The sequence below is a fragment of the Rhopilema esculentum genome, chromosome 10 (assembly GCF_057945365.1).
Source record: "Rhopilema esculentum isolate cy_ngs chromosome 10, ASM5794536v1, whole genome shotgun sequence".
Taxonomy (NCBI): domain Eukaryota; kingdom Metazoa; phylum Cnidaria; class Scyphozoa; order Rhizostomeae; family Rhizostomatidae; genus Rhopilema; species Rhopilema esculentum.
In genome coordinates, this window is record NC_142824.1 from 14,224,703 (window position 1) to 14,245,149 (window position 20,447).

At 36.6% G+C, this 20,447-nt stretch overlaps 1 protein-coding gene and 1 pseudogene across 1 annotated transcript; both read left to right on the plus strand.

Annotated features, from left to right (window-relative positions):
* The first annotated feature begins 81 nt into the window (after window positions 1–81).
* On the plus strand, window positions 82–20,434 carry LOC148959429 (receptor-type tyrosine-protein phosphatase F-like). Its single transcript, XM_089110399.1, has 7 exons — window positions 82–451; window positions 10,120–10,438; window positions 14,169–14,350; window positions 15,523–15,846; window positions 16,480–16,782; window positions 17,753–18,040; window positions 18,518–20,434. Exons 1-7 carry the CDS (start codon window positions 334–336, stop codon window positions 18,808–18,810), a joined length of 1,827 nt encoding a protein of 608 aa, XP_088966525.1. The 5' UTR covers window positions 82–333; the 3' UTR covers window positions 18,811–20,434.
* LOC148959430 (uncharacterized) lies at window positions 11,150–13,866 on the plus strand (annotated as a pseudogene).
* Window positions 20,435–20,447: the final 13 nt, after the last annotated feature.

Below are 20,447 nucleotides of genomic sequence, written 5' to 3' on the forward strand. Positions count from 1 at the left end.
AATCAGTGCCGCTTGCCTTTTAGAATGTTACCAGTGGAGTCCTAAGGTGAAAACGAACTCCTTTTGTCTAGAGTTTTTCAAAGAATAACATTGATTTTATTGCAACTTGAAAATTCTTATATAATCCTTTTATAAAACAATACCAATCATATCATCGAACATGTTGTTTAATGATCATTTGAAGTTACTGCATTATATGAATAGAAAATGAAAAAAAAGCACAATATGTCGACCATTTATCGCCACTTTAATAAATGAAAACATATATCTTTTTTATTCTTCCCTAGTGTCGATTCTGACGGTGTGGATATAGTCAAAGGCTTTAGATATGACATGATGGTATATCACAAAGGTGATTGTGTAGGCAAAGATTTTGCTCGAGTCGGAGTAGTGTTTCCGGATTTGACAGAGGTTAAGCCTATAAATAAAACCTACTTGCAACGATCAATGGGTATGAAAGGAATTTTAGCAAATTATGTAACTTTTCATATTTTAGATTATCTGCCCAGGGGTGTCACCTCTAATCCGCAGTTATCAAGTATCAAGAAAACTTAACAGACCCATAATTATCAGCTAAATTGACTCAATTGAAAACTTATAACTGATGCTTTTTTCGTGTATCTCTTAATAGGGGGCAACTTTTTGATTCAATTATTCAAAAGAACAATCCATGTTTGAAAAGATGAGAAGCAATTATACATGACTACTTGTTAAAAACAAATAATAATAAGGCGTAGATAATATGGAAAATTCTTGCACCATATCAAATCGGGACAACATTGAAGTAATGACTTTGTCTTAAGGCCCTATTACACTATCACATTCAGGTACAATTTGCTTCACATTTTTTCTGTGATCGCGGAAAACGAGAGAATGTGATGGTGTAAAGGCGGGTTTACACGATCGTTTTTCCTTAAATTTTTTTTCGATATTGGACCGCGATGAACGACAACGATCGTGTAAAAGGCTAAATTGCTGAAAAAAGTTTGATGCTATCTGTCGTTTTTAATCCGCTTAATTGGCGATAATGATCCATCGTTGAAGATTTTATTTTGACTCTGGGTCAAAATAAAATATCTACCATCATTTTTTTTCAAAGGGGCCGACAAATTCTGACGTCATGTCAGCCCCGGGGAGAGAATTTCGAGACTTTTTACCAAGTATTCGCGTGAAGAAAAGATTGGATTCATGCTCTGAGAACTAAAATAGTCGGGGAAGGTAGTTAAAACGGGCAGAGGACTATTTTTAGATAAAAAGAGGTTCGGGTTTCACAAGTTTTCTTTAAGAATGGCGCGTCCTTAGCTACACATTAAAGGTTTTGAGCAACAGAAATAGAGAACAATCCATCCAATAGACAAAATGCACAAATAAAAAATTATCTGGACCTCGCCGGGAGCATAAAAATGTTCTGCGAATATTTTCCTAATTTTTTCGGCTTAAACTTTAGGCTTATTACCCTTCAGTCTAGCGAGGAAAGGTTCCAGAAATAAGCCAATGTTACTCTCCCTCCATCGCCCATCAATCACGTTGTCATGCAGTCATTTAATGTGTAACATTGGCCTAACATCCTTTCGGAATTGGCCTAACATTCTTTCGGAATTTCCACAATTTGAAATAATTATTTTCAAAAATTTAACTGATATCTTACCTTTGCTCTTCCTGACATCTTTGTGCCATCCACTGTTTAAATCTTGCCAATTCCGATTCACTCATTCTTTAACTACGATTTTTTGTCGGCCAAAATGTTCGTCACGTGAGCAATATTTTATGTTAATTGTCGGCTCCTTTGAAAAACTTGAAGATGATGGAAATCTTTTTGAACAGCGATCAAAAGTTTTTTCCTCAAGATGGATTAAAATTCCTCAATATGGATTAAATTTCCACTCAACAAGCAAATACAAGCAACTTGAAGCGGTGACTTACACTATCGCATTCTCTCGTTTTCTGCGATCACAGAAAAAATGTGAAGCAAATTGTACCTGAATGTGATAGTGTAATAGGGCCTTTACTGACGTTTGAATCTAAAAAGTTGTTGTTATATTTTGACGTTGGTATTGTTGGTATTTCCTGTCTGTAATTGCAAACGCAAAAACCAAGTTCACATGTCTTCCTGTTTAGATGGTCCGTCTGCTTGCTAACTATAAAACTTCAACCATTCGATGATAGCCGGGGATGCAGATTTCTAGATTTGCATTTCTGACATTCCTTAAAGTCATTGAGTCAGGGTGAATAGGCCTTCTCTATAGGGGGTCATTTGGTTTCGACGTGATCGCTGCTGTTCTATGTGATATATGCATCCGTTGTTGACAACTTGCAATTGATGGAAATTGTATTGGCAATCAGTACGACCAGTTCCAGGTCAACCAATAGCATCGCAGTCATGAAAACCATGACTCACCTGATTTTGGCACTTAGGGTATACCCAATCCATTTTATCATAACTCAATGCCTTTAAGTGTAACATTTGGCAATAATACAACGTAGTTGAATTGCTTCCAGTAAATGTCGAGTCTTTGACATTCAATAAATAGAAATTATTTTAGGCCAGAATTGTGTATAGTCAACCCTGTATAATTGTGAATCTGTGCGGGATCGTAAAATCGTTAGAATTACGAAAAGTTCAATTTTTAAAAGCTATTCGAAGAATTATAATCCTGAATTAGTCCTCTAAATATTAATTTGTTACCCTTTTATGAATTTCATCGAGTATCGTGATTCATAGAGTTCTTGCCAATAAAAGATAAGAGATTCTCGAGGATCCTGAGAAATTTGCTCGAATTAATGCAGGATACAATTTCACGAGTTCAGATGGGAAAGTACAAAAAACGGTTAATTTGCAAAAGGAAAATCACGGTTGTAATTAGCTAGAAATCGGCAAATCACTGTTAAAAATGCAAAATAAAATATTTGTATTTCGTATTTGTATTTGTATTTGTTTCTACCTAGCATCCGAAGGTAGTTTTTAGGACACTGAGATGCTTATGCTTATCGAGCAGTGTTCTGGTCCTTGCGATTCTCCTCACTCTGGGTGAAAGTTTGGTTATGCCAGAGACTCGAACCACAGACTCTTGGGTCTGAAGTCAGCGCCTATAATAGGCAGGGCATTCCTCTCAACCATCGACCGCGTTGCCTAACCTTTTTTTCTCGGCTGATTATGGAACTATATTGTATAACAAATAATTTAAAGGTCATATGAAACGAAATTTTTTATTGGCCATTTTATGCAAATTGATGGCGCTGATTGCGAAAATCTTGGTTAAATTTTCGAAAGATACCTGTAAGACACCAAAATTTCAACTTTAAAACTTAATTTTGGAGACCAAAAGTGATACCGGGGTCTGGGACGAGAAGACAGGAAGTGACGTAATAGGTTTGACATGTTCTTGGCCTTGAAGCCGTAGTAAACATAAACATTAAGCAACTGCAGAGGAGACGTATGGTAATTTTGATTTGGATCAGTCTTCGAATGAATTAAATGAGTGAGGTAGCATTGGCTGAATTTGGTTGCCTTTCTAGCTTTACTAGCACATAACACCGGGGGCGCCTAACACCGGTATCCTCCGAAAAAGAATCGTCAAGCCTCGTCGAACGATGTGAGGGAGAGGACTAGGACCATCCTGGGCACAGAATACTTTTTCTCTTCTGTGTCCTGGGAATGAAGATTGCGTTTGATCAACACAGCATGGAGTTTGGTTTGAGAGACATATTGCCTTGAATCAAAGGTAAACTAAATTCTTTATTTTTCCATTATCTTTACAATTTATAGTATTTCAAGGCAGAAACTTTCACAAACACGAGCCTGGCCTACTGGCCTAAAGCAAACGGGAGACTAACCTGATAAACAGACCTTACTGTGTGTAAGCTTTCACTAGATTAGCGAACTCTATTTCATTAAATTGGTGGGAAAAGGGAAAGACTGAATCGTGATTATATTTTTCTATCACAGGTGCTTGTGTACAAAGTGCTCAACATAATCGCTTATCAGACAAGGAAGTACTGCTGCAGCCGAGAAATAAACGAGACGTAGGACACGCTCACATCTGATGGTTTAACAAACAGGCATGAATAACGGTGTAACAGAATAAAACCCCTTCAAGGATCTTGTTCACAAAGACGTTCTCTTCCTTGCCGGCTCATATTTCAAGGACAAGACTCAAAGGCAGTACGAACTGCTCTCACTTGTGCAATAAAAACAACACTTGCTGTTGAATCAGGAAGTGTTGTCACAAGGAACTGAACGAACATCAAGTATTTCCCCAGGGCCGCCGAAAGCAAGGCCGGGCCCAGCCCAATGCTTGGAATCCTACCAAAAATGTATTTGATATGAACTTGAAAAGCAAAGAATTTTTTTCATGTACTTGAGATTTATATTCCTAAAGTCTTTTTTAAATTTTCTCAATGCAAATTACCATGTCATAACTACAATTTGATTATCCTTACAAAATTATTTTGCTGCACAATGTGCATATAGTTTTCTAGAACAATCTTGTTGTACGTACGTTTGCAAAGTTCCATGACTGATTTATGGGAAAACCCTTCAAATTCCTTGGACTTCCTTGTATTTTGCAACTGATTTTTGAAAAAAATCCTCAAAGGCCTGGGAACAGGTACCCTCGTCTAAAAATAGCTCAAGGGGTACTTGACAGTTGGGGGCAGTATCCCATCTTCAGCGATCAAGTCATGTACTTGCAGCACGATTCTTGCTTTAATTGTGTTTTGAAACGGATTTTTGGGAAAAAATCCTCAAAAGCCTGGAATCGAGTACCCCAGTCTAAAAATAGCACAAGGGGTAATTTGCCACCTTCGGTCTGCATACTATCATTTTCAGCGTATCAAACTATGTATTTTCACAAAGTTTCATGCTTTAATCGCGATCTTCAACTTATTTATGGAAAAACCCCTTCAAAGGCCTGGAATCAAGTACCCCAGTCTATAAATAGCACAAGGGGTAATTTGCCAACTGGGTTCCACGTTTTTTTTCAGCGTATCAAACTATGTACTTTCACAAAGTTTCATGTTTTTATCGCGATCTTCAACTGATTTATGGAAAAACCCCTTCAAAGGCCTGGAATCAAGTACCCCAGTCTATAAATAGCACAAGGGATAATTTGCCAACTGGGTTCCGCACTCTATCTTTTTCAGCATATCAAACTATGTACTTTCACAAAGTTTCATGCTTTTATCGCGATCTTCAACTGATTTATGGAAAAACCCCTTCAAAGGCCTGGAATCGAGTACCCCAGTCTAAAAATAGCACAAGGGGGCATTTGCCAGATAAGATATGCATCCTATCTTTTTCAGCGTGTCAAGTTCTGTATTCTGACAAAGTTTCGTGCTTTTATCTTGTTTTGCAAGATTTTTTTTATCAACATCACTGACAAAGGTTCCAATGGCTATGGAAGGGACGTGTCAAACCTATTACGTCACAGCGTCGATCTGACCGCGTTCGAGTGGCATCGCTTTTGAAGGTCACTTTTTCGGGCTTTCGAGCGCCATATCTAGACAAGTTGAAGTCGTAGAATGAAAAATGAAACGGCGTCTTGACAAGCGAAAAAAGCTCTACCAAATATGTGAACATCGTTTTTCGGTTCATATGACCTTTAAGCCCTTACAACATTTTCAAAAACTTCTAAACTGTCGTATATACAATTCCGTCTGACTTCAATATAACTGCTAGATTCGGGCTCGCCTGAAGAAAAGCTTTCCAATGATATATACATATCACTATTTTAATGACGTCAGCAATTCTCAATGATGACGTCATCACTTTCAAAATGGCCGTCGACCAGCGAGCTGACTCTGATTTTGCTAGGCACAATTTGGCATTATCGCAATTTTACATTATGCATGATTTTGCTTGAAACTTTCTTATAACGGAGAAGAAGCTCCTCCTTCGCCATCCACAGTTTTTCATTATTATTCTTTTAATTTTATTAATTAAATAAAATAATTGTTTCCGAAGATCGGACCTGAAGCCGTCCGCACGAAACCGAGCTTTGCACAAAGGCCAAGGGCTTATATCATTGGCATTGCCAGGAGACAGGAGGAAACAGTTATTATATGGTTTATTATTTCAAAGCCTTTATTTAATAACCCTGACTGGGCTAGATAACTTGCCAACCACTCATAAGATGCCTGTCTATCCAGTATGCAAGGAAAATACCTTGATTCTTTCTTAGATATGATCTTGACATATTTAATGTTTTTGTTCATGCGGATGAAATGGGGAAGGCAAAGATAAACCAAAATATGTGAACGAATGCTGACTTGTATAGCCAGGTCAAGGTGCTGATGGGTTGCTTTTATCAACTCATGGGTTCACCAACGTCTTTTCCAAAAAACCCACACAGTCAATGCCCATAAGCAATGGCAGATTGATGCAAAAAACTGTTGATTCTTGAAAATCGTCAAAAAACTGAAAAGTGTCTTGAAATCGCTAGGCTGAACAATTTGTCTGCTTTGTTGAGCATGGTAACAGCTGTGCAGAAAAGCAACACTAAGCTACTTTTGCAAGCAGTGCGAAATATGATTCTGCTTACATTTGCATTGAATCACATCAACTATGCCCGCTACTGTGCATACCAGCATCTGCTTCTCCATTGCACTTCAATCATTACAGGGTGACGCTGAACAAACTACCGCATTTCAAGATTGGAACAAATAAGGATTTGGCGGAAATTTCAAAACAAATTCTCTGCAATTCATTGCGATTTACATACAGAGCTTTTTAATCACGATCCAAAGGGACTGCAGGTCCATACATGTCTGGATTCAGCAAACGTTAATGCGGTTAACACTTGGATTGCTACGTCCCACATTCATAGCAAGTTTAGAGAGGCTCTGAAGCAATACTTTTTCGTAAAGTCATCATCAATTCACAATTACAGCATTTCCAGGTGGAAGAAAGCTCCTTCAGAAGCAAAATGATAGCCTTAGAGAACTCTTCAAAGCTATGGAACCAATCGGTTTTCTGCTGCTCCTGCAAAATCGACTTTAACTGGTGAAGAATTAGATCAATAAAATTCTACTGACCTCCTTGCAGCGTCGATCATGGGAGAAGAGAATATGCATCGCTTCACAAATGATCGCCTGATTAATGGCAGCGTTTAATTCTTCACGCCGATCAAGAAAAACAAAGTTGAAGATAGATCTTGAAAAGGTCAAGGGGACCCCTTGTGCAATTACCGTGGTCAAGGAACACAAAAACAGGCCTTTAACTACTCATTTTGAAGGCAGGAAGTCTGCTCGATGCATTTACTCATCCCATGACAACCGTTCCTCTTTCAATTACTATCGCTACAGCTGGTTTAACTTTGTGTCAGTCAGACAAAGTAACTTTGCAACGACTCTTGCTCGAAGAGTGGCAATGGGTCAAAGACATGCCTCCGAAGTCTGCCGTTTGGATAGTAGACGGAGTGGCAGCAGTTCGCTCCATCAAACCGATGCCAACGTACCGAGCGCGGATGCACAGCCTTATCAAATTTATTGCTCCTGAAGCTGGGTATAAGTTGGTGAACCTGGGCTAAGAGGTCATTTAGAAGTGTATTACCAAAACACGTTGCAAGGATTTAAATGCCGTGATCTCCTGTATCGAAATTAGAAGCAAATTGATTTTATAAGACTGATTTCTGAAGGAAGACACATTGGGCTTTTGCTTTTCTCCATGTAAAACGCAAGTGGTTCCCATTTCGGAATAGATGTTTGCCTTAATCTACAGGCTTTACATGCTTTATCTGGGTGTAATTCTAAATCCTATTTCCCAGGGCCGTAAATCCCGGGGGGACGGGGGGGGGGACTGGACCCCCCCAAAAATCTGGAGCAAAACGATTTTTTTGGAGAAATTATCATCATTTTTCTTGGAAGAAAGAAATCCCTGGTAGCCGGGTTAGAACCAAACTACGTTTTCTGTGTTATTGCAACAAACCTCAGCCACTAAGGTTATTTTTGTAAGCAGAGTGGTTTTTATAATTTTTACAATATAAAAACTTACCGTTTTCTACCGTTTTTTACCGTTTTCTACTGTTTTCTACCGTTTTATTTTTGAAAACAGAGTATGAAATAAAAAGAGAGCAATCTGTCATTTTATTTGACCTATTTACTAACTTATTTACGTACATTTCTATTATTTGTCTATTATTTATTTTTGTTTAGTAAATCACTTTTTGTATCATTAAAATGTATTCATTTTTGATGTGTAAGCATGGCCTACTGAAATCAGTCAAAATAAGGAAGACGCACATTTCTGTTCAGAAAGTAAATTTCTACCAATCAATACAACAGTGTCCCATATTTCCCCAAAGTCTGTCACTAAGGTTTAAGCATGACTCTTCCCCTCCAAAATTTCACCCAATAAACAATAATCTGTGTTCTTCTGAGAAACGCCAAACTTTCTATCCTGAGCGATTCTAGTATTTTATTAAATTTAGTCTGGGGGATGCTTTTTTAGCCTTTCTAGAAGGTAAAATTTCAAAAATTTCCTTCCGCGTCGGACCCAACCATGGTGGGTCCTCCTACGAGAGTAAACTTGATTCTTAGCTTCCAAGGTTCAATTTCTTTGGGCTGTCTCTGAAAAATGTTATCCATCCTACATACATACACACAATCATACACACAATTCAATGTACCAAGGAATATCTGTAAATACCTTCTATAGAGCAGAAATATTGAGAAATCCAAAAATATTGACTTTTGTTTTTAAAATAATTTGCCCCTCAACTGTTTCCATAACACATATCATAAATCCCTTGTGGTGCCATGACCCACTGCATACTTTATATTCATTCGCTCTGCTGACCCCCCCAATTCACATGACAGATTTACGGCCCTGCTATTTTTCCGCAACGTAGGAAAGGTAAGGTTGCTGAAGACAGTCCGCGATACCTTGAACTGCTTGACAGCCTTGGAGAAGAAAAAGTGGTTAGTGATAGCGATATAGATAATTTTCAAAAGTTTGTTCAAATGGTAATGTATTCTGGCAAGGTCAAGAGAAGCTATGTGGAAACAAGACGAAGAATAGAATGGATGAAAGTAACATCAAACTACTTCCTGATTCACATTCCTAGAAGATAGCCATTCTGAGAGCGCGCAGGCAAACCTACTGCTGGTTGCGTTGCGTAAAACCGTCCGTCAAGACTTTTTTTCGAAATTTGTGGCTGGAAGGGTCTTCTAAAGTATCTTCCTTGAAATCTTTTTGCTTCACATGCCCCCTGCTGCCTCCTTTTTTGAAGTCAAGACGGAAAAACAAGAGCCGACTTTCAGAAAGTGTTTGGGCAAATGGCGAAAGTGGCAGTGAAAATCTCCCTGCTCCAAAGAAATGCAAGAGATGTACAGAGGTACCGAAAAAGGCCCGTAGTGTCGACGAAATCAGTGCTAGTAACGAATACAAGGAAACAACAGACCAGGTAGACTCTGACCTAAGTAGCACTGAACATTCTGATGAACTAGAGAGTGAAAGGGAAGTTTATGACTTTATTTCGTCGGAGGATTCGGGCGGTAAATGGATTTGAGGCGAATATATACCGTAAATCCTCGAATTAGTCCCCTGGGGGCTTATTCATTTCTTATATTTTTGGATGGGGGCTTATACGATAGTGGGTTATAAAATTATTGTAGACATTAAGAAGACATTAGTAAACGATCCAGGAATGCGTTTGATTAGATCAGAGCTTTTGTCTTAAAATGTACTGTTCGACGGCCATTTTGCAAGTGATGACGCCATCATTGAAAATTGCTGACATCGTTAAAATAATGATATGTATATATCATTGGAAAGCTTTTCTTCAGGCGAGCCCGAATCTAGCATTTATATTGAAGTCAGACATATACTTAAGAGGTTACAATGGTTTTGAGTCTAGGAAACATAACCTTTTTGACGTCATCGGTAACGTGACCTTCGGGATCCTTTTAAAGACAGCCGTTGTAATTAGTGTTTTTTAAATTCGGTATGTTTCAGATAGAGTGAGTAGCAAATATAGTTATTTCATTTCCAACCAACTTAGTAAGTCAACCTACCTAATCTGCTTTTTTGATAATATTTGTTTGTTTATTTGAGTCTATTTATACTAGTTTCTTAATATTCTTCAAAATTGTTGCAAAACAACTGTTTTATTTCATTTACAGAACATTACCAATGGACTGGAATCCTAGCTCAAAGATATGAAGATTGCAATTTAGGAGCTCATCCTCTTAAGATAGCGTACTTCTACAACAACAATTTGAAATATCCAAACAGCCCATCGTCGTGGACATGTCGCTCTACGTTGTTCTCAACATATCAGTTTAAAGACTTTGGAAATAACTATGCTTTGCTCTACATCGGGTACTTGAACGTTCCAGAAAACTATACATACCAGCTCGAAATGTGGTGCAATGAGATCTGTGAATTTTTCCTGACATACAGCAGCGTGGAGTCAAGTCTTGGTACATTTGTTATTGTAGAGTAAGTACTAATTTTAAAGGCAATTGACAAAAACTGAAGGGACTTTAATATGAATCAAATATTGGCCAATCAATAACCATTTTTGGCTAAAGCCCTCCTCCCAACCCATTGCTCCGCGGTGCCTGTAAGCGCTATTTGTTATGAATAATCTATAACATGTGATTTGTATCATTTGATGTTGCTCTAACTTGAAGTAAATATGTGTAATTTAATGGTCACAGTGTTGCTATATTTCCTGTGGCATCATTTGTTTGCTTGCAAAATTTTACAAGAATGTAAAAGATATAACGATCTAAGTTGTATAATGCTTATTGATTTTAAATTAATGATAAGCCTGTGGTGCTCCCTCCAAACTGGGCAAATCGCCACCAGACAACCCCCTCCTCCCTTTACCAAAACATTGTCGGCAAATCTTCGATAATTTGAGTTTTTTTCGGCACCGTCTTGAAAACTTGCAACCCGCAGTTGAATAGATGTGTTTCAGTTCACATTGCAACATCTTTTTCAGGCGCGGCGCCTTTATCAGAGGTTAATTGCTTGTAGCGTTGCTTCTTGAAACTTTGCTTCCGTTCTTGAAATTTTGTTTATTTGTAGCACAGGGTCACTCTCACCATCTCTTCTTCTCTTTGGGTTGCCTGTATGTGTTTAATGAAATAAGGGAAAAAGTTTCTGCACCTGCAAGAAAAAGAATTAAACTGAAATGGCCTGTACATGGCCGTTGTCAAACATTTGATGATAATTATCGAGCATCTCACAACATTAAGTATCATAAAGACTTGCTGATTCTGGCCCCATTACTGAAACATCACGACGAGTAGATGTTAGTAGAGCATAAACCGCGATCGTTGATTGAAATGCCAAATTCGGATCCCGGATTGCGGTCTCAATCTCTGAATGTAAATCAGAAAACGTAATTTATAGAAAAGGGACCCTGCAGAACAAAGCTTGTAAGATTTCCATCAAAGAATGACAAACCAGCACATAAAACGGGGCAGTTTAGTTCAAGATGGTACGAAGAATATCCCCACTTGGAATACAGCATCACAGAAGATGCAGCATTCTACTTTGTATGTTCTTTGTTTAAAGAACCAAACCAAGTATCAGGGTGGACATAGCATGGTGTTTCATCTTGGAGTAAGATTAAAAGTCGCGGAACAGTCAAGAAACGTAAGCTATTCAGCCATTTTAGCTCTGACAGCCACAAAGAGGCTATATGGTCTTATACATATTTGTGCGACCCTCTGTGTCATATTGATATCACGCTGAATAGGTCCGCACAAAATGTAGAAATCCAAGAAGAAGTTCACAAGTTAGAAGATTTAGGAGCGGTCGTGGTTTTAATGGATGTAGCAAAGATTTTGGCACAAGATATTGTCTTTCGTGGTGATGAAAAATGGGAACAGAATGGAAACTTCATTCAAATTAAGTAGTTGGTATCTTGACAATGTCCTCTGCTATATAGCTGGATGAACAGTCGTCCTTCCAGGGAATACAATGTCACATACATGGCTCAAGAATCTCAAAATGAGATGATAACGCTATTATTGCTAGATCAAATTGGACAAAAAAGTCCCCGCGCAAGAGTTTTGAAAAAGCTAGGGATGTCCTTTTTCATCAAATCTGCGCGAGATTCAATATTTCCGTTCATGACTCGACATAAATACTTTCATAACGTGGCAAAGCAGTGAGTAGCACAGTGAACAAGTTGGATAGCAACGGCACGCCTAACTACAACTACCAGAGAGCCTGAAAGCTACAATAAACAGGAAACCAAGAACTGATTCTTGTGGAACACCAAGGAACAGTTTTTTGTAGATACTGTATAACCCATTGACTTTAACTCTCTGATGCCTATCTTCCAAGTAGATGTTAACAAAAAACAGTGATTCATGGCTGAATCCGCAAGCAATTAGTTTGCTATAAGGAGGTCATGTTTAGTACAATCGAATGCTTTGATAGGTCTATTAGGATTGCGCCAACATTTTCCTCCTTGTCTAAGCTTGCTTTCCATTTTTCAAGCATTCAAGCAAACGCGAGTTGCACATTGTGCCCTTTACAAAAACCACATGAACGTGACAGGAATGATGTTTGCATATAATCAATAATCTATTTATCCAAGTCTCTCAAACACCTTTGAAACAGTTGGCAATACACTCATCGGTCTGTAATCTTTCTTACTGGTTTTCTCCTCCGCTTTATGAAGGCAGTTGACAGCTGCTAGTTTTAATCAGTGGTTATAATAACTTCGGAAGGACAACATTTTAAATACCGTTTTTGAAAATATGCTGCTCCGATTTGAAGCAAATATCGAAGCTACAAAGGCAGCCAAGAAGAATTGACAAGAATCCAGAAACCCGAACAGCAAAGACCATCTTCCAGTTGTTTAAAGCGGATTTCTTTATGGTTCTTGATGTGCAGATACAGCAATTTTGTTTCAACTTGTCACAATGTCTCCAAAAAGTAAAACCTCTTTCTTCCTTGCAACCTCCATTGAAAGAACCTTTCATTGAAGAAACAAATGTGAAAATGTAACCCAAACATGTTCCAGTTGACACTAAATGTTTACATGCAGAGTTTGGGAATTTCATCAGTCATTGGAAAATTATTGGCAAGGATCTAGCTTCTGATGCTGACGCTATTGATGACAGCACTGGTCACTGTTGCTAAAAATAAACGCACATTTAGCCGTCTGAAGTTTGTGAAAACCTACTTGCAAACGACAAATGACTGATGATCGTTTAAACTCTCTTATGCTAATGTAATGCGAAATGGATCTAATCGACGCTATCAATATAGATGCAGTTGCAGCTTCTTGGGCAAACTGAAACATAGAAGAATTAAGTTCTGAACAGTTAACAACAATAAAATTCATTAAAATAGTTACATAGATATTTTCTTCTTTTTGAAAGTATCTGCAATCTTAAAATTCTTGAGGATAAACATTTGCGAGTCTTATCAATGAAAATTATAACCTTTCAAGAAACACTTCCGACAATACACTGGTTCTGCACCCCGTCCCCACCATGAAAATTTTCTAGCGACAGCTCTTTGGGTTTATATGAGAAAATTCCACACTTGTCAGATAGTTGCCAGGAGAGCTAATGCCCAAAGGTGTTTGATTGTAAGAGGCAAATGCCTATAATTGGTCTTGTTCTCAGAGAAGTGCTTTACATGATTTAGACTGCCAGCATATATCAGTCGAAGTGAAAGTGCCAGACAAAATTGATGCAAAAATTAAAGCTGGAGCTGGCATCTTTCAATCAAATAATTGACCAGTCAGATGACTTAAGCTATTTTAGTTTCTCTTGACTGACTTAAATAAGTCCCTTTTAATTAACAGGAAGTAGTTAGGTGAGCACCCAGTTTGCTGAATCACTATTTTCTCCCAAGCCTCACAGATAAGGCGAAATAAAGACAAATTGATTTATAACAACAATGCTTATTAAATCCTGCATATTATTGGTACTGTAAACAAAGCGATATAATATGCTAACTCGATATACAGCGCTTTATAATTATAAAGTGAGTGTTGAAGAAAATTTGTAGTATTGATCAAAAAATGGACAGAAGTAGCTTTCGCTTCTGTAATTTTGACTGTTTATGGTGAGATTTTATCTATCAAGAGCTTCTACGATTCAACGTATCATAGTTAAGGCAAGTTCCTTCTTAGCATTTGTTATGTATTATTTTTGAATCGCTGTAGAAATTCTTGTAAATTATTACCTTGTAGTTACAGAAACCCAACATCAATAACTATGAACACAGGACAACTGTCTAAGTCTGTTGAATACCCGATCAAGATCTTCACAGCAGATTCAATTGGAAATGACTACATACGTGTTAGACATAGAAAAAGCAATGTTGGTAATTTTTCTTCATCTTGGAGTGGAATGATACGTAATCTCAAAGAAGGTGGGTTAGAGGAAAGTGAAAAAACAATTTTGCTCTCATTTTTCTGATAAACATTACAAGACGAAGTCTCAATTACCAAAAACATTTTATAGTGTTGAATGACAGGGAAATCTGTTAACCTGATGATGTCCCAATTTATCGGCCGGTTATAGTTCCCAATGTTAACCCGGTACACCTGCATTTTTCTCTGAAACAACATAATAATGTTTGTCCTTTGTATAAACATTTTTGAGCAAGAAAAAAGCTGTGAATGTTGCCAAGATCCATCATACTCTACCGTTTAATTATTTTCGAGCATTTTACTGCCGATAAAAATTATCGACAACAAACTATAAAATTTGATAGTTTTATAAGAATTGGACCTTCAATTGTACCGCGAAGCAGGGCATACACTCTCCTTACTAAAGTATTGTACCGCCCAAATCCAGCAGAAATGTAACTTGTACCAATCAAACTCAAACGTATAAATTTTGAAAATCAACAATAAAACTGGAATTTGGGTTCCATCGACGTTGATACCGTGCCGACGAATAAACTGTTTTGGCAGTGTGTGCCGGTGCATTGTTTTGTAGGAATCTGAAAAGTATCCCACTAACTCCCCCTCACTTCATAGACAGGGCTATTTGTCTTTTTTCTGGAATTGGCACAGATTCTGGAAGCTTCAAGGACGAGTACTTTCTTAAGAAAAAGGAGGATAAAAGAAGAATATTTGTTTCAAATTATTTCACTTCGCCTCACTTGAAGCAGTTGATCTCCATAACACAGATAATTATGGTGTCCCCTGTCCACCACAAAAATGTGTTTTTCTTAATAGCTTTAAACAGGATTTTCTGACAGTTAAAATGTTTGCCAGATTATTGAAAACTTTTCAAAAATATCTGCTGAAATATTTGCTACAACATTTTGCTAAGATGTTTTTCTCTACTGCATATTGCTGAATTACAAAAATTCTTGCAAAAAATTGCTAACACATTCATGAAAGAATTACTGAGATAATTTTTTAAATGTTGCTAGAACAATGCTGAAGATTTTTGAAAAAAAATTATTTATTTAGAAAATATTGATTTAATACATTTTTGAAAATTGCTTGAATATTTGTCTTAAAAACACTCAATTGTTTGTCAAATTTGCACTTATAAGAAGTTGATTAGGAAATGTAATTCAATTTTTAGGTGATACAGCAAAGAGCATACCAGTTCCAGTTTTGACTGTGATAAACTCAACGGCAATCACTGCAACACTCTTTTCTGTTCCGTATCTCCCTCCTCTAGACGGATGGACATATATTCCGGACCATGAAATTCGGTATTATGAAGACGGAAATGCAACAAACTATCGTACCATAACCGTAACGGGCAGTCTCCCACAAACACGTATGGTATCAGGGTTGAAAAAATACACAGCCTATCGGTTCTATGCCCTTTATTTTGGTACAATAAATGGCAGTAGTCAAAATATCATGTCTGAAAGCTCTTTACAGAAAACTGATCAAGACAGTAAGAATATTACATTGCTTATGCTACTTTTTAAGTAAAGCTGTTTATATTGCACATAATACACTAGTGCGGATAATGAAAATGCATCTTGTATTTTTTGTCGCAATATTTCACTCCATTTGCATTTTTTATGCTTTCACTCTAATCATGCATTCTTTGCTCTTTTTATAAACGTTTTTATAACCTATTCCATTTTATAAGTATAGATCATTTGATTCTTTGGAGAAACTTTTTAAACATTTTCATCTGTATTTAATCTTTTATTCAAAGGAAAATTTGTAAAGAGGTGACTAAAATATGAGCTATGTTTGTAAAAATAAACTTGATTTCAAGAATATTTATTTAAATACAGTGATACAAAGCCAAAGTTGATGTTACTACAGTTTTGAGAATTATCTTGCTATTGAAATGCCCACTATTGTATTTTTCTATTTAAGCACTATTATGTAAATAGGATGATTTTTTATACTTTTGTAAACGTTTGGCTATTCCTTATGAAGTTATAAATGACAATTATACCTCACCTCGATCTATCTTTCTTGCTTACAGCATGTTTTTGATATACATGCAGCATTTATCACATCCGCATTCATAGTTAACATCTTATACTTTCGATTTCAATGTTAATTGTAGTCCCTGAGGCAGCCCCAGAAAGTCCAGTTGCAATCAAGAATTCATCAACCTCCATATTGTTTAGCTGGCGTCCTTTAAGTGACGAAAAGCTTTGGAATGGCATACCACTATTTTACAAGGTGCAATATCGAGAAAGAACTAATGGCTCTAGCTGGATGACGACAGACAGGATGGCAGATGTAAACTCATATTTGGCAGTGGGTCTAAAAAAATATACAAACTATGAGTTTAAGGTGGCTGGGATGACAACAAAGGGAGCCGGAGTGTTTACTATGGCTATTGAAGAAAGAACAGATGAAGACAGTATGTATTTTAATGCATAATTACATTTGCTTTGTTTATTGCAACATACAGGTATTATACATAATAGAAAAATCACTTTTATCATTATTTTGCAGAAATAGCTTACAGTACTTCTTCATTCTAGTTCTATCATTTCTGGGCCGATTGAAAAGGGAATCGGAGAAATTTATCTATCATTATTTTTAGACCTTTGTGAGATACTCTGAATTTAGAATTTCTGAACAGAAGCATATATTTATGATAACTGATAAAATGCCTTTCATAGAGAGAATTGCAGTGTAAAAAGTTGTTTCATATTATATTTTGATTTACCGAAAGCTCTTATTTCAGGAAGACATGATGGACTCACAGCTTTGTGTCAAGTTAGATATTTATATAATTGGATAAAAAGATATTACACACAGATAGGTAGTTACTTGATGTGCTTTGATGAGCACATAATATCTCAAGTCTATGAAAAATTCTGAACGTCATTTAGAGGAGAGAATCCTGTAAATTTGAAAAGCGTTGGTTCTGCCCCAACTAACTTGCAACTGCTGCTAGGCCAATGATTCGGTCGATGATGATAATTGTTAACTAAGACCATTTCCTTGCAGCACACTCTGCAGCAAATTAAGGGTTTAAATTTCTACATCAACTTTTGCAATGCATTCATGAATAGAGATTCTCCTTCTTTCAAGTCAGTAAAAAATTTCAACGAGAAATAGGCCCTGGAAAGCCGTATCTCATTGCCGTAGAAATAGGCTTTACTAAGCAATAGGAATTGAGACTACAACACGTGCTTACAAAAACAAAATAGGGCCTAACAACACAAAACAGATGACCTAACAAAACTGCTGACCAAACAAAATCGCTGACCTAACAAAACCGCTGAACTGACACAACCGCTGGAAAGTTAACAAGTTAACAAGTTGTAGTTCAACCCAACGAAAAGTCATTGTTCATAACAAAGTCTATGTTTTTTTCTAAGTTCCAACAGCTGCTCCTGTGTCCTTTCATATTGCTGGCAGCAAAGGATCTGCAATGTTAAGTTGGCAAGGTATACCAGTTGAGCATAGAAATGGCATCGTAAGAGGCTATGTCATACATTTCAAAATAGGCAACAAAGATACCAAATGGAATGAAACAATAAGCACTGCTTTAAATACCACCGTTAATGGTTTAAAGAAAAATGAACATTATGAATTCAAGATTGCTGGTAAAACAGACAAAGGAATTGGGACGTTTGGCAAGTCTTTAAAATTTTCAACATATGAAAGTAAGTAACTTTCTTTAACATTATCGTTCCCGTAGGAAAAGCATATTAACAAAACGTTTAAAATATGAAAAATTCAGGATATAGGGACATCAGTGTAACTAACTTGAATGGAACAAGGGCAATTTAAATGTTTTTGCGAGAAGAAATTTGAGCCAGAAACATTGATTCATGAAACTGTCTAGTACAGTTTTTCAATTTCGTCTCGTGAGCATTACAAACATGAATTAATTCTACATCTAAAATTCTTGATGAGTCATATACTCTAGGTGTTCAAGTAAACTACTTCTTCATTTCCGCAGTAGAAATTGGTACTTTTTGGGCTTCCTGAACTTTTGCTTTGTCCATTTACATGTTCATTAATCTTGACATTCCTGAAATATCGTCCTTTGCTGTAATAAAGATTAAATTTTCACAATCTTTGCTTTAACATCAGCTTGCAATCACTTAATGTTTAAGTATATACTTTTCATATTCTAGCGAATCAAGTCGACAAAGAAGCTCCTTCTGCTTTCATTACTAACATCAAATTCACAAATATGGCGTTAGTTAAGCATCTTTCAAAAGTAGTTCAAGTCACTTCTACCGAGGAATGTTTCAACGTTTGCAAAAACTGCTTCGAAGCAGGAAGTGGATGTAGATGTGCCTCTCTAAATATCAAGAGGGCAGCCGCAACATCAATATGGGGATGTGAAATCAACGAGGAGAGCAAGGAAGCATTTCCTTGTGATTTTGTAGCAACGGAGGGTTCCCAGTACTATGAAGTCAGCTAGGCAATAAAAGGAGCAAGTTTCCTGATTCAGTAGCTAACACAGCACGGAAACTCAAAAGCAGATGTGAGATCAATATGGTTCTTACGCCACAGGATGATACCTTAACCATCATGACTGCTGTAAAAGATACATTGATGGTTTAGGGTTGCAGCATTAAAAAGTTTTTACATATCGTAATTTTCAATTTTACTGTTAATGAAAGACACTTTTATTTGCATTCGATCGAGATTAACTGCAGGAAGCAATGTTCTAAACGTTCTTTCGACGATCTTGAGCTCCGACTAGCAATTAGACATGGAATTTGACATAACCATCTAGCAATCAGCTTAACCGAATTTTTTAAAATCACAAGAGTAAAGGCAACTGATCATTTATGCTTGGGAACATTAAGGAAAATGACCGGAAGTTCCTTTCCAGAAGCATGAAAAATTTACGGCCAGCAAATTGAAATTATTCTGATGACACCATCAGAAACAGCTTGCAAAACTGAGCAATGTGATCTGAATTATTAGGAAAATGTTATGATTGTTGAGATTTTTCGTTTTGTCAAACAACTTGCTTGCATAACAGTAGAATTGTGCATGTCTTGATAATGGCTTGAAGTTTGGTAAAAGCACATGATGCGATTTGCTGATTAATATGAAAACCAATCATACTTCAAAAATGCCCAAAAGAGCTATTTTTAGACTAGGTTACCGGTACCCATTACTATTTTAGGTATAGTACTGAATAGTGGTTAAGCCACTCTGGAGAGTTTGTCATGCACTCGGGAAAATAAGAAAGTAGTTGGGGTTTTCAGCACCTCAGCTAGGTACCGAATTCAAGTCAAGTGGTTAGAACAGTTCCCGTTAGAAAAGTGTTATCAGCTATTGTGAAATATCTAGAAAAGCCTGAAGTGGGTAAAACACTGTTAATTATTTGCAAAAAAATAATTTTTAGAACTTTATTTAGACATGTTTTGAAGAAGCCTTGGTTTTAGGTGCTAAATTTGCTTTTGAATCCAGAAATTCAATTTTAACTTGTTTTTAATGTTAACTTGTTTTTTATTTATGCCATTTGATTAATTTATATTTTAATTACTGTTTCAAGAGCTGTTTGATTCACCTAATTAAAAATTCAGATTTTCAAAACATTATGTTTAAATGTTTAAATTGTCTTTCTCTCATACATGGCAAGAAAAATACACATTTGATGATCCTTTTCCTATTCCTTGACTTAGAACTGTTCTACTTGCAAGTACCAATAGTGTTCTTTTACAATAAATACTGTCTATCCAAACATTAATTACTGTATTTACAGGCTTTGCTATTCAAAGTCTCGTTCAGTGGATTCGAAAGAATCAATTGATTTTTGATGAAACATTAATTTTAGAAATAGCCAAGAAAAAGTGTGTTTCAGTACTTGAAGTGCTTGAAAATAGGGTGAAAAGAAGAGGCATATCAAGGATTCAGCTTTGATGAAAATTTCCAAATGTAAAAAGCCCTAACATCGTTTTTGAAATTAAATATTTCAATAATTATTATAATAACAACATTCATAGATATACAAAAACATCTACAGGCTTCTTTTATAAGCGGAAATAAATAAGTGAGAAAGCAGAAATTTATTTTGTCATGCTATACTGTATTTCTTTTCAT

Coding starts and splice junctions, on each gene's coding strand:
- LOC148959429 (XM_089110399.1), top strand. CDS start 334: ATGATGGTATATCACAAAGGTGATTGTGTAGGCAAAGATTTTGCTCGA. Junction 452..10,119: donor CTACTTGCAACGATCAATGG/GTATGAAAGGAA, acceptor TTTCATTTACAG/AACATTACCAATGGACTGGA. Junction 16,783..17,752: donor AGAAAGAACAGATGAAGACA/GTATGTATTTTA, acceptor TTTTTTTCTAAG/TTCCAACAGCTGCTCCTGTG.